This window comes from Arvicanthis niloticus, chromosome 26, assembly GCF_011762505.2.
Source record: "Arvicanthis niloticus isolate mArvNil1 chromosome 26, mArvNil1.pat.X, whole genome shotgun sequence".
Classification (NCBI taxonomy): Eukaryota; Metazoa; Chordata; class Mammalia; order Rodentia; family Muridae; genus Arvicanthis; species Arvicanthis niloticus.
In genome coordinates, this window is record NC_133434.1 from 27,480,237 (window position 1) to 27,494,783 (window position 14,547).

General features: G+C 47.3%; 1 protein-coding gene across 5 annotated transcripts in view; it reads left to right on the forward strand.

Moving 5' to 3' along the window:
* The window catches only part of Dapk2 (death associated protein kinase 2), a 116,455-nt gene that overhangs the window by 72,818 nt on the left and 29,090 nt on the right, over positions 1–14,547 (forward strand). For 4 of the 5 annotated variants that reach the window (XM_076925362.1, XM_076925363.1, XM_076925358.1 and 1 more), the window contains exon 4: positions 1,999–2,137. The exons of the other annotated variant lie outside the window; for it this stretch is intronic. In XM_076925362.1, the coding sequence (XP_076781477.1) occupies positions 1,999–2,137 (139 nt within the window). The remainder of the gene's footprint in view (positions 1–1,998; positions 2,138–14,547) is intronic. 5 annotated transcript variants of the gene reach the window in all.

Below are 14,547 nucleotides of genomic sequence, written 5' to 3' on the forward strand. Positions count from 1 at the left end.
TATGTGTGTCTATCATACAGGACGAGCTTCCTGAAGGCCCTGATTGCTTAGCGTGCTTATGAAGTTTCCCTTGGGGAGACGAGGATTCTAGCTCATAGCTAGCCATGGCAGGGCGATTTCTTTTACAGCAGCCGTTAGGGTAGAGACAGAGAGGCTGAGCGACTGGCAGCTCAAGCATACCAGTTAGGATGTCAGCAATAGCAAGTTCTTTATTTCATCCCAATTTACTTTTGTTTCACTTTGGGCTTTGTCCTTTTTGAGTTAGGGTCTTACTCCATATCTCAGGATGGCCTGGAAGTGGCTGGATGGACTGGACGGGCCTTGAGTTTGTGACAATCTTTCTGCTTTTGTCCCTCAAGTGCTTGTGTAATTTTAGTTTTATACACACTGTATTTCATATAATTATTTGTAAGTTACAGAAGAGCTGAGCAAAGCTAAAGAAACCATATACATATATATATGTATAAAATATGATTTATATATGATATATAGGATCCTTCTATGTAGCTCTGGCTGTCCTGGAACTCTCCAAGGTCTACTTGTCCCCATCTCCTAATATCTGTGATTAAAAGCATGTACCACCAAACCTGGAAAGACTGTACAACTTTAAAAGATAATGTAGATTGGTGCCCAGACAATGGGCATGGCTCAGTTGGTAAGTGTTCCCTGCATAAGCATGAAGACCTATGTCCAAGTCTCTGGCTCTCACCCTGAAGCTATGCATCTCTGAGGTCTGCACTAGGGAAAAGGGGACAGGAGGAGCTTGCAGGCATCTAGATTAGCTGAATCCAGAGATCTAGGTTCATCGAGAGGTCTTGTCTTAAAATATAAGGCAGAGAGCACTTGAGACAGACATTTGACATTGATAACTTGCTTCTACGTGCATGTGTGCACAAATGAATGCACCTGCAGAGTGTGGGTCAGTACAGATGCAGAATGCTTTATTGGGTCTAGAGAGCTGCCAAGTGGGCAGTGCCAAGAACAGGGAAAATCATTCCTAGTTGAATTCAGGACAGTTAGGAATTTGTCATCTGGTGATCTACATGGCACATATTGGAGGGGTCCTTGACAGTGATGGACTGGTATGCCTCTCTGTAGTCTGTGGTTTCTCCTTTTATGAATCATGTGTGAGGGTGTTGTTGTTATTCATTGGTCTGGTGGCTGCAATGAATTCTCAGGAGATTATTTTTTTATTAACAAATAATTCACTTATTGTTCTCTGCCTTCTGGATGTGCGGGACAGATGGTACTTGTTCATATGTACAAACAAGATAGCAAGTCAGGGACTGGGGAGATGGCTTAACAGCTGAAGGTGCTTGCTGCCCCAAGCCTGAAACCTGAGTTCAATCCATGAAACAAGCATGAGTGGGAGGAGAGAACTGACTCCAGCAAGTTGTCCTGTGACTTCTGCCTGTGTGCCATGGGCATGTATGCCCCATCGTCACCAACTAACTAGCTAGATGCCAGAGCATTGTACCTTAGCATTGGCACTGCTGCTGTATCTGAAATGTGATTCACAGTGTGCACAGCCTGCTCTTTATGGAAAAGGGCAATATTCAGGGTAACGAGGGACCTGGGCCTTTGTGGGAACAGCCTCATAGTGATTCTTTTTTCTTTTTTTTTTTTTCTTTTTTTTTGGTTTTTTGAGACAGGGTTTCTCTGTGTAGCCCTGGCTGTCCTGGAACTCACTCTGTAGACCTGTAGACCAGGCTGGCCTCGAACTCAGAAATCCTCCTGCCTCTGCCTCCCAAGTGCTGGGATCAAAGGCATGTGCCACCACCACCCTGCCTCATAGTGATTCTTTACTCAGAGCTCCAACAGAAAGAATACAGATGCAAAGCCAGTATTAAGTACTGGTTAGACCAAGCTCCAGGCAGGGTAAGGGAGATCCTACTTTCCAGACAGTGTGAGAGTCAGATGTAGGACCTGCTCCCGTGAGCCAGGCCTCACGACAAACAAAACTAACTGGGCCTGGCCCTCCCCACCGGTGTCTTCCAGAGTTTCCGGAGGAGAACTGTTCGATTTCTTGGCCCAGAAGGAGTCGTTAAGTGAGGAGGAGGCCACCAGCTTCATTAAGCAGATCCTGGATGGGGTGAATTACCTTCACACAAAGAAAATTGCTCACTTTGATCTCAAGGTCAGTAAAGGGAATCAAGGGCATGAAGTGTTTAGGAAGAAGGGACGCTGTCCCCTTGTCATAGATAGGAAGGGTCTAGTGCCCACAGGCCCACTCTGCACACCTTGGTGCAAGGAATGGCCTGTTGCATGTATCCACCTCAGTTTCACTTCTATCAGGTCTTCCGTATGTGGGGCACTCTGAACACTTTATCTCTTCCAGGGAGTAGGTGAGGCATAGTGAAAAAAAAAAAAAAAAAAAAAAAAAAAAAAAAAAAAAAAAAAAAAAAAAAAAAAAAAGCAGCAACAAGAAATTTGAAACAAAACTCATTTCACAAGAGGAAACTTACTGACAAGGAAGAGCTAAATCATGAGTGGGCAGAGCTAGCAGGATCTGCAGTATTGCTGAGGTTGGCTGATAATCTAGACCCAGCACAGTGTGGCCTTACGTGTCTCCTCACATAAGTGAGATGGTAAATCTTGGGGCCCAAGGACTATTGGCTGCCTGTTCTTCCCTCACCCCAAACTGGAGCCATAAGACTGCTTCCAGGACCCACTGATCATTTGTGGTAACTGGTATTCAGGGTTGAGAAAGTTCATCGTGACCGTGGTTAACTGCATGTATGCTGTGGTCAAGGCAGAAGGATGGCTTCCTCAGTGACTGAGTTCAGGCACGGAGACTGCGAGGCCTTTGCAGAGCCGACTCATTGATGCCCCTTCACCTCATGAACAGATTCCTGTTTACAGGTGGACACCCACACACTATTGGTTTCTATTGCTTCTTTATTTTGCTTTTGAGTCACACTCTTATATTCCTCAGGCTGACCTCAAACTTGTTGACCTTGGATTCTTGATTCTCCTATCACTGCTTCCCACAAGCCGGGCTTACAGGTGTGCACCACCACACCTGTCTGTCTGTCTAGTCTTCTCTGTAGAAACCCCTGTACTGTTTTGTGAATTTTGCTCTTTTCTGTCTTTCTCTCTCTCTCTCTCTCTTCCAATGTGTTTTTGGAGACAAGGCTTCCAGGACCCACTGATCATTTGTGGTAACTGGTATTCAGGGTTGAGAAAGTTCATCGTGACCGTGGTTAACTGCATGTATGCTGTGGTCAAGGCAGAAGGATGGCTTCCTCAGTGACTGAGTTCAGGCACGGAGACTGCGAGGCCTTTGCAGAGCCGACTCATTGATGCCCCTTCACCTCATGAACAGATTCCTGTTTACAGGTGGACACCCACACACTATTGGTTTCTATTGCTTCTTTATTTTGCTTTTGAGTCACACTCTTATATTCCTCAGGCTGACCTCAAACTTGTTGACCTTGGATTCTTGATTCTCCTATCACTGCTTCCCACAAGCCGGGCTTACAGGTGTGCACCACCACACCTGTCTGTCTGTCTAGTCTTCTCTGTAGAAACCCCTGTACTGTTTTGTGAATTTTGCTCTTTTCTGTCTTTCTCTCTCTCTCTCTCTCTTCCAATGTGTTTTTGGAGACAAGGCTTCCCCCCCCCCCCCGTGCAGCTCTGAATGTCTTGGAACTCCCTCTGTCGACCACCAGGGTGGCCCCAAACTCAGAGATATCTGCCTGCCTCTGCCTCCAGAGTGCTGGGGGGGATTAAAGGTGTGCATTGCCACTCACCTAGTTTGTTTGTTTGTTTTCCCCCTAGGGATATTGGTGCAGGAGATAGAAAAGAAAGATCAGCCATTCTAAGAGTTGTGACAGAGGGAAGCACTGGGGGAGTCCGGGTGGTAGTGGGGGGCGGAGTTAGCGCGCAAAGGACAGACCTTTAACTCATCCTGTAGTTATCAGAGAGCTGGGAAGAGGGCTGGAAGCAATCGAGAGCCATTAGGCTGAGCCAAGGAGGCCCTGTACCCTGAGAGATACAGGGGCCAGGGTAGCACGCATATATTTCAGCTTGATCCCTCTGGCTGAGAAGATGGATGTAAAGGGGACAGCTGGGTAGCTCTGAAGTAATCTAGGTAAGGGACAGGTCAAACTCAGAATTGCTTAGGTGCTTAACTTCATGTGAAGGTAAGGAGTAGGTAGCATCCTACTCCAAAACAAGGACACCATGTTTTGTTTTGAGGGACTGATCCAGAGAGAACATGACGTGCGTGCCCATAGTCTCACAGCACCCACACCAAGGGTGTAGGCTCAGCTCCACCTGACGGATTCAGCACGAACCCCTGTCCTAGCTCTTATCCCAGCACGAGGCCCTTCCTGATGCCAGTTATTGCAGGCTTTTAAAATGATTTCTACTGAAGACCGTTTACAGAGTCCTCTCAGGGGTCACAAAATAAAAGTTAGGGTCCCAGTGGAGGGTGGGTCTGAAACAGCTTTTGGACAGTGGGAATACACCAGGCGGGTAATGGTCTAATAGGATTGCCTCTGCGTCTCCTTCCTAATAACATTGTAGGCAGTTAACTTATTGGGACTTGACTGGCTCCTCGAGGCTGCCTCCCTTTGTCTTTTCTCTAGTGGCTGATAGAGGCGGAAGGCTTTGCTCTGGTGAAGCTGGTGAAGCAGGGCCTGGGTTGGAGTCAGTTGTGTTGTGTGGGGAGCGGAACTCAAGATGGCGCCTGGCTGGGTGCCAGACGCCCCTGGCGTGTTGGCTCACCATTTCAGGAAGCCTGGGTGGCACGTAGGCTAGGCTTTATTGCACATGCATTTTGCTTGTTCATCATTACATAAGATCGGACCATGTGACGTATGTGCTCAGCACCAATCGAGAATGACCACGTGGCAGGTTCTGATTGGAGAGGACACAGGGATTTAAGGGCTGGGAGCTAGAGCTGGGGTGGGGGCGGGGGGGGGGTTGCTGTACTTCAAGGTTCCTGAATAAACCGTGTTGGGAAGAAGATCCCGTGTCCGTTGTCTTCTGTCTGCTGGTCAGTTCAGGAGGCAACAGTGTTGGATGGGCTTTATGCTTGATTCTGCCATACACCTGAAGACACTCGAACCTTGTTTTTTTCAGCCCTGTTGTGGCTACCACCACCTAACTGGCAGAGTTGACATCAGAGGGGAGCAGCGCTCAGTGGCACATGCAGAGTATGTGTTGTGTGCTGTTATTGTTACCTCCCTTCCCAGAAGAGTGGAAAAGAAAACACAACTCTTATTACAATGTTTTGGGCTCTGCTAGACTAGACAAACAAACTCTGGTAATGCCGAGAACTGAGACCTGCTGTGTGCTAGGGTGGCTGATGCGGCTATTTCTAGCTCTCAGACTCAGTTTGGACATTTTCCATGACCTAGAGACAGTCGGTGTTTACCCTGGTACATGTAGGACAAAGATGTTGCTAAGCCCATCCATGGCCTCCAGGTATATAGACCCTGAACTTTCTGATTCTCCCATGATTCTCATGGGTTTCTTGGCATAGGCCCAGAGAGGCACCTTTGAGAAATGATGAGCAGCAAGACCACAAATGGATTTTCCTCACGGCTAGGAGACACCTCCTATACTCAGAAGGTAGCTTTGAGTACTGTTGTACTGGAAGGTTCTATTAGCTTTGGGGGATACAGTCAGCTGGTAGCCTAGAAGAGGTTTCTTGGTTCCATGTTGCTTCCCACTATCCACTTGTTTTTGTTAGTTTTCCTCTTCTGTGATGAGCTTTTTCCCCCTCTACTTGCTTGTGTCCTGTTACTCCTCCATAAGAAGGCCTGGTTTCCCTAATTCGCAGACACCATGCCATCTCCATGTCCCGTCTATTACCTCTTCTCTGGGTCCTCTTTCCAGCTTGAAGGAGCTATGGCTGAGAAGGGTTAGCTGTCTGGTCTGCCTTTGTGATGTGAATGGCCTCTTGGGAAGCCTGGGTCTTAGTTACCATGACAAAGGCAACTCAAGGGAGAAAGGGTTTCTCAGCTCACAGTTCAAGGGAACAGTCATGGAGTCACTCAGCAGGAAGAGCTTGTGCGTACAGTCAAGGGAAAACTGCATGCTCCTGCATAGCCGACTCTCCGTTTTATAGGGTCCTGTTCAGGGAAGGGTCCCACTTACAATTAATATAGGTCTTTCCACATCCATTAACACGAAGATAGCCCTCCACATGCATGCCCAGAGACCCATCTTCCAGGTAATTTTAGAGACCAAGGGTGGGTGTTGCAGCCTCTCTACTCTTCCCTTTTCCTTCCCAGGGCCTTTCTGCTCATTCTCTAAGACCCAGCAGAACTGTCCTTTCCTCTGGAAAGCCTCTGCTATCTGCCAGAAGTATAACTAAGAATTAACCAAGATCTTTGTGTCTGTTACCCTCTGTGCAAACTTCTGTTGGGAGTGTTGATCTTGAGGGGTCACTTTCTGCTGCACAGTACCTGCCATAGGATGAGTCACTATGAGTGAAAGAATGAGCACATGAATGCATACCTTAGTGACAACCAGATGGACCTTTGGATGTCATGGGAACTCAGCATCTTTTCATGAAAGTGCGGAAGGGGTTATAGACAGGGTGCAGTTAGCTCAGCAATGTGCACAATTTATTGAGGACCTACTATAATCCAGGCAAAAGCAGTGAAGCAATGTGATGCAGTCCTTGCCTTCCAGGAGCCTAATGTCTTCAGGGAGATGGACATAGGCTTGGTGAGGAAGCCATATGAAATAAAACCTAATATGTCCTCACTAACCATGCCCACCTCCGCGGAATGAACTCTCAGGCAGGGTGGAGACCACTTTTGTGTGCATTATAGAACTGGACACAGATTTGAGTAGGTTCGGGTTGAAGAATAAGAGTTGTTACCCTGTTGGGAAGGACATGGACTGACTGCCTGTTGGTATCAGGGACCATCAGGCAAGAAGCCCATAGGGAAATAGGCCTCAGAACTACTCAGAAACCTCATCTTTGTGCATGTCCTCAGTACAAATAGAGGCCTTGTGGAGGGTGTTTGTATACAGTCTTGTATACAAGTTTATTTTAGAGAGTTTCTCCTCTGAATCAGAATGTATCCTTTCCTCTCTGCACAAACTAAATCTAGCCCGAGAACTCTGAAATAGAAGGTAGTCCCCAGGACGGATGGTATAGTAAAGCAAAAATAATAAATCACAAGAAATGGTTAAATTGATATGTAATCCGGAAATTCAAAACTCGGAGGAGGCTTTTAGTCAATTCCAGAGCAAGGAATTCCCCCCAAAACCCAAGTTTCCCAGCTCCTTTATGGCCAGAATCATCCTCAGTGCTAATCTATGGTTATGGTGTGATAGAGACTGCTGGGCAAGCTTGCATGAAGGTAGTCATGGAAACACTTTAAGGACATAGTACTCTCCAGAGTCCAGCATGCTCACGCCTCTTTTTCCTCATTTGATCCTCATGGCAGCAGAAAGTGATGTCATAGTTTTACAAACCGAATACTTGGGATTCAGAGAGATTAAGTAACAGGCTCAATGTTGTGACCTTTACTCTTCCTCAACGCTTTGCCTCAACGCTTTGGGGCTAAGTGCTCTGGTCAAGAGAGAGAGTGGGGCTCTTGGGGCAGGAGACGCAAAGAATGGAGACTAGACAGGGTGTGATCAAGTCTCTTCTTTATCAAGTCTCTCTCAAGTCTCTTATATTTTCTCAAGTCTCTTATCAAGTCTCTCTTCTATTGAGTCTCTCTATTTTATCAAGTCTCTCTTATTGAATCTCTTCTATTGAAGGGAATTCTGAAGTATTTATATACACAAGCAGGAGAACACAGGTGAAAACACTTTACCACGTGCACCATACAGCTGGGGTCACTAAACAGCAAAACAAGCTATGTGGGATAAACAAGATATTTATCAGAGTGTGCTTCAGCTGTTATAGGCTTTTGACAACCAAGTCTTTCATCAGGGTATATGGTTCCAGATGGCTGCAAAGTTGATCTAGCCGCTTTCTACTAAAGTCGGCTCCCAACAGCTCAAGATCACACAAGTATCAGATGACAACTCTGCACTTGTTATTCACACAGCTAATCCAAGGTCTGGGCTGGGCTATACATTTTGTTTTGGTTTTCTGAGACAAGGTCTCATGTAGGCTAAGCTAGCTTCAAACTTGGCCATATAGCCAGAGATGTCTGTGGACACCTGGCCCTCCTGAGTGGCCCGCCTATGCCTCCTGAGTGACAAGCAGGTCCCTGATTTCTAGTCTTTTTTTTTTTTTTCTTTTCTTTCCCTTTCCCTTTCTTTCTTTCTTTCTTTCTTTCTTTCTTTCTCTCTTTCTTTCTTTCTTTGGGCCAACCTGTTCCCCATTTTTTAGTTGAGCAAACTAAACCAAAAATGCTGTTCTGTAGTTGTCTTTGGCTACTTTGTGGGTTCTTCTTTCTTCCACTCTTCTTCACGTTTTTTCTTTCACCCTTTCAACTCCCTAACACTAGATAGGAGGGAAAAGGGGGTCAACATTATCATTAGCTATTTCCTGCTATTAGAGGCCTCAAGTTCCTTGAGGTAAGCTTGTCGGGATATCTAACTTCTTTCTTTCTTTCTTTCTTTCTTTCTTTCTTTCTTTCTTTCTTCCTCCTTCTCTTCCTTTCTTCCTTCCTTCCTTCCTTTCCTTCTTCCCTTTCTTTCTTTCTTTCTTTCTTTCTTTCTTTCTTTCTTTCTTTCTTTCACACAATTACTTAACAAACTATGACCAACAACAACCAACAACAACCAACAACCCACCCTGCCTCTTGGGACCCTAGCATTTATATACCCTCTGAAAAGTCCCCAGATTTTCAAACATCACACAGTCACCTAGCTGCAGCTGGCAAAATCCCGCCCCTGCTAGAGCATGGGGCAAATCATAGTCAGCTGCTGTGGACAGTCTGAAGCAGCCCCATATCCCACACCTGGGATTAAAATGAAAGCATATTCTTAGAGTATTTCTGTGTTTTATAAAGAAACCAAAATGCCAGACTGGTCTATAAAGTGAGTTCCAGGACAGCCAGGGCTACACAGAGAAACCCTGTCTTTAAAAAAAAAAAAAAAAAAATAAAAAACAACCTAACCTAGCTATATTCATTTTCCCATTTGACAGATGAATCAGCAAAGACTCAGAGAAAAAAAAAAAAAGTAGCCTGCTAGGGTCCCACGGTTAGCCCAGGGCAGAAAGGGTCATGAACTCATGCATGACTGATGCCAGTCGCCCCTCGTGACAAATGCTGAACACTGTGATACTTTGCAGACCTTGCTTTACAACACCAACTGTGAGCCCACTTCTGGAGTTGGACTTAATTAATTTTAATGTGGTCCCCAGGGAATTCTAAGAAGAAGCTGGCCCCTGAATTTTTGGGGGCCCCCAAACATAGCATGGAACTCAGAATATTAGTATCCAGTTCAGATTCCTCGTGGCTTAGACAGGGGCTCCCTAGATCTGATGAGGAACATATAGGGACGAGAGCCTGTAGCAAGTGTTGTTTGATGTGCAGCACAGACCGTGAAGCCTGTGTGCTTGCTGACTGATCCAACACTGGAAACCAGTAGTCCTAGCACAGCCTTGATTGTGAAGTTTTAGAGTCAGGTGTGGTGGCACGCCTGCTATCCCAGCACTTGGGAGGCATAGCCAAAGGACTACCAGCAAGGTCTACATCGCAGGTTCTAGGCTCTGGCCAAAGCTACCTGGTGAGACCTCTTTTAAAAAACAAACAAACAAAAGAAACAAAACAACAACAACAAAAACAGTGCATTGTTATTTCTCTTCCCCAGTAGAGCAGAGAAAGAATAGGCAGTGATTTCCTTTCCTGTTTTTCCCAGCAGAGGCAAGAGGTCAAAGCCACACAGTGGTCCCTCTGCTGGCGATTGGGTGGAGGCTGTGGTTTGACAAATCTAAGGGCAGCTGAGTTCGGCCCCTTCCCTAAACCACAGCTGTGGCTTTTCTAGGAAAAGCAGGGAGCTAGGGTGGCACACTGACTGAGGCGCATGGTGACATGCCTACTGTGCTGACAGGCTGGGGGATCCGAAGGACATGGCTGCATCCATTACAGGAGTAGGGAGCACACAGGACACAGGCTCAGCTCAAGCCCATAGTGTTGGCTGAGATACCTTTGAGAACTCTTGGCCTCTTGCCTGGTTTTCTTTATCTGTGTGGCTTGAATCCTGACAGAACCGGCCTCACTCAGTAGAGATTAAAAGAGATGAGGACCTTATAAACTGTTGAGTGCTACAAGTTTTTCTGTACATTCTACATGACTTGTTAGCTAGATGCTGTGAGGAACATTGGAAAAGGATATATATATATTATTAACACAGTGGGGAAAGCAAGACTCATTTCCAGAAATCCAAGCACGGTGGCTCATCCCTGTCACTCCAAGTGCTCAGCAGGCTGAGGCTACCACGTGTTCTAGGCTAGCCTGTGCTACAGAATGAGATCCTATCTCAAAAGACAAAACCAAATAACAACGACAGAACCTACTCCCAGAATGCTTGGGAGAGGAGAAAGCTTGGAGAAAGAGCTCTTCTCCGAGATGCCTGGGGAGGAGAAAGGCTGAGCTGCAGATTTAACTGATAACTCTGAGGAAAGACAGAATTTGGGTGGTGCCTGGAAGGACAGCAGATGACCAGAGCCTCATTCTGAGAGGAAAAGACTCAATGGGATTGTCACAGTGTTGAGGCTGATGACTGCCGTCCACCTTGTACATCATGTTTGACCTTCCTAGAACAGTGCTTCTCAACCTGGGGGGTTAAATGACCCTTTCAAAGGGGTCACCTAAGACCATCAGAAAACACAGATATTATATTATGATTCATAATGGTAGCAACATTGCAGTTATGAATTATCAACAAAAACAGTTTTATGGTTGGGGGTCACCACAACACGAGGAACTGTTTTAAAGAGTTGCAGCCTTAGGAAGCATGAAAACCACTGTTCTCAAGGCAGCTTTTATTCTTATTCCTTATTTGTAGGTGAGAGAAGTTAGGTAGCTTGCCCCGTAGCAGACTGCTATTCATGGCAACGTGGAAGATGAGCCCAGATTCCAAGGCCTGTGCTGTTAACCATTCTCCATGCCAGGTTTCCCCCTGAAAACAGGATGTGAGAAATGCACATGGTGCTGTGTTGGTTTGCTCGTTTGCTTATTTGTAACCAGTAACTGAATGGCTAGTACAAGGCTGGCCGCTCTTGGATGCTTAGAGATAGCAGTAAGAGGCAAGGACCCTGACTTCCTCCTGGGGCAGTGTGGTCAGGACAGGTACGGAAGTGGTTATCGGTTGGTGGTGTTCTGCTAGAGGCTGTGTAGTGATGACAGAGGCCCTGAGGTGGGAACCATTAGTGTGTTGGAGGGATGGGTCGCAGACATTCCTGTGTGGGCGTGAAGTTTGTGCAGTGAGGAGAAGAGGAACTATTCAGATGGGGGTTATCTGGCAGAATAAACTGCTGGATGGGGTGGCATCGGTGGAGGTGAGGCAGGTGCTGAGCTGGCAATAGGGCCAAGGGGCCAGGAAGTCTTTGAATGGCAGATATAATGGTGCACCGGCTATACCGGAGGCTTGTGGGTCAGGATTGTTTATGATTGATCAGTTTTGCTTTTTTTCAGGTTGCCCAGAAGTGCCTGACCAATCTGGGTTTGGGCTTGGATTGCCCATGAAGTTGTCTTGTCCTCATAGCACAAGCCCAGCTGGGTCTCAGCCTCACCTAGCGGCAGGTGGGCCATAGGAGGCACTTGTGGCTCAGTACACTCTGCCTCTGCCTCTTCTGCAGTGTCTTGACGTCTCTGGGCTTTCCCTGCTGACTGTCTGAATGACCTCTGAGATCCCTTGTGGCCCTCACATTGTGATCTGGAGGATAAGACAGTGTGGGGAAGGGAAACAAGAGATAGGAGTGTGGGAAAGACGGTTTGTGCGAGGGCGTGTTCTTCATGAACTCAGGTGATTGAACAGGGTGTCAAGTACTGTTCTCAGAGAGGACTCTGAGCTACTATGGACAGCTTAGCCAATGTGCTACAGCCTCTCTTGGGGACCACGCTCCCCCTCATGCATGAACCATCTCTCTGAAGCTTCAGAACAATGCTATGACCTACTAGGCATGTCTTCTTTGTAGATAGAAAAGAGGGACACCCCCCACCAAGAAGTTCAGTGACTTGGCCCATTTCATATTTTCAGTGGCAGAGCTGAAAAAAGAATTCAGACCTGCCTGACGACAAGCCCTGTCCTTTGCCCTTGACCACATAGTCCCCAAGGTTGGCTTTATCCTGTTCCAAACCTTTGGGCATGCTGTGCTGGTCCCATGGAATATTGTCCTCCTCACCTTGGAGGACCAGCTTCCAGTTGGTACCACACAGCAGGCGCCTCTAACAGGCATGTTGGCTTTTCCCAGAGTGCCTGCCTGACTGGCAGGCCAAGCCAGGCATGTTTGTTTTGACAGGTGGGGCGGTTCCACCCCCACCACATCCCTGGTGGCAGCTCTCTGGGCTCTGGGCTGGGCAGCAGCACCTAAAGAATGCAGTGCCTCCCCCAGCCATGCTTTGCAGGTAACGTCAGCTGCGTGGGCTAAGTACCTGGTTGCAATGAATACCATTGACCAAGGATGACTAGGGCAAGGATTGTGCTACCCACAGGGCAGTCTGGCTGGGGCCCAGCCTCCTGTGGCTACCACTGCCTAGTCTTCCTTCCTGACCCGAGGCAGAGACACAGGATCCTTTTCATGTCTAGCCTTGGGGCTCAGAGCAGCAGACTTTTGCCCGGCCAGCTTGATGTGTTACATCAAAACTGCTAAAGGAACTTTAGATGACATCTGCTGAGTGGGAAACTGGACCCAAAGAAAGGAAGCGGTCTGTTTATTAAGCGCCACACCTTGGCTCTCGGACCTGAAACTCTTTCCCAGCCCCAGGCTTGGGATCCTTTTTTGTTCAAGGAGGTGGAATGAAAGTCCACAACCTAAGAAACAGCCAGTTGGCTGGATCGCAAGCTGCCTTTCAGACCATATTTTAGCCCTGTTAACAGCTCTCTGGCCAGGAGGGCTCTCTGGCACTCCTAGTGGTAGCTTATACCAACCAGGCAGAGATGGAAGAAACCCTGGCTGGAATTCTTTCACTGTGGTTACATGCAGCAGGCAAGATAGCAGAGGCAACACCAGGAACCTTGAATTGAATTGAATTGAATTGAATTGAATTGAATTGAATTGAATTGAATTGAATTGAATTGACCTAGGGAAAAGGCCACCCACTAGGCGCTGCATCCAGAGGTGATCTGAGGTATCTGAGATGGTGTTACCCACCCTGTGGGGAATGAGAGCAGGTCCAGATGTGAGATCCACCACAAGGCTGGAAAGGGAACTGGGGTTGAGTGCCTCAGTCCTCAGAATGAGCTTTTGGTGGTCACTGGGATATTTAACAAGACTGGTTGATGGGTAAGATTAGAAGCTGGACTGCCAGGGAAACTCTCCTATCATTATGAGCTGATGGGCCTTGAGCAAGTCTTTTAGTTCCCTGGGCCTTAGTTTCCTGTGTCTGTGAAATGGTAACGGTAGTAGCACCTACCTCTCAGGGTGGCTGCAAGGATCATATGGAACACCAAAATGAGTAGTCTCTGGTCCCTGGAGATGATCAGGCTGCTACTGGAGGCTGGATGGCAGAAGGAAGCCTTGGGGAAACTGAAGATAAGGGGGCTTGTGTTCACTGGCTAGCTTAGAATCCCTTAGTGTCCTGGAAGTAGCAATATCATTTGGTGGCAGGGAGCCAATGGCCTGTCTGCACCCAGTCTGAGTAGCTGGTGGGGTGGGAACAGGAATCACAGTCCTTACCACTTAGCAGAGTATTCCTGCGGCCCCAAGGCCATCTCCCTGGTTGAACCCCCTAGGCCATGTTTCTTTGTGTATACCCAACGTGGGTCCTCTCCTCCTAGAACTCCCCATTTTCTATTTTTATTTATGTATATATCTGTATGTATAACACCACATATATGCAAGCATCTTTGGAAGCCAGAGGAGGGTGTCAGATCCCTTGGAGCTGGAGTCACAGGTTAATGTGAGCAACTTGACATAGGCACTGAGATTTCAACTCTGGTCCTCTGGAAACTCTTTGGCTCTCCAGGGCACCCCTCCCTGCTTTTCAGTTTTCTTGGCTGAGATGAGAGCAGCTAGCTTAGGAGCTCGTGAAGGCCTGAGAGCCAGGCCAGGGACACAGTTTGGCGGATGCTCATTTGTGTGAGAGCATCCACAGAAGACAAGCCATTCTATGGTGGCAGGCAGCTACCTGCCCCAGACACTAAGCTGCACGGGTTTCCCCAGCTCAAGCAGAGAAAGGGATCATTTAGCCTGGAGGGTGGGAGCAAGAGCTTTGGGTATGGCAGATAGATGCTTAAATCTCTGTGTCTTTTGGCTGATGGCTTCTTTCTCAGCAAGAAAGGAATGATAACACCCCCTGCTCCAGGTAGTTGAGTGAGGTGTAAACTCTACCATGTGTTGAGGTGTAAGGTTGGTACCAGGTCCTGCATATTGCATCAGCTTAATAGATAGTACTTGATTTCTCTCAGGGAACATCTACCGAGCACTTGGTGGCTGTCAGGCTCCATCTT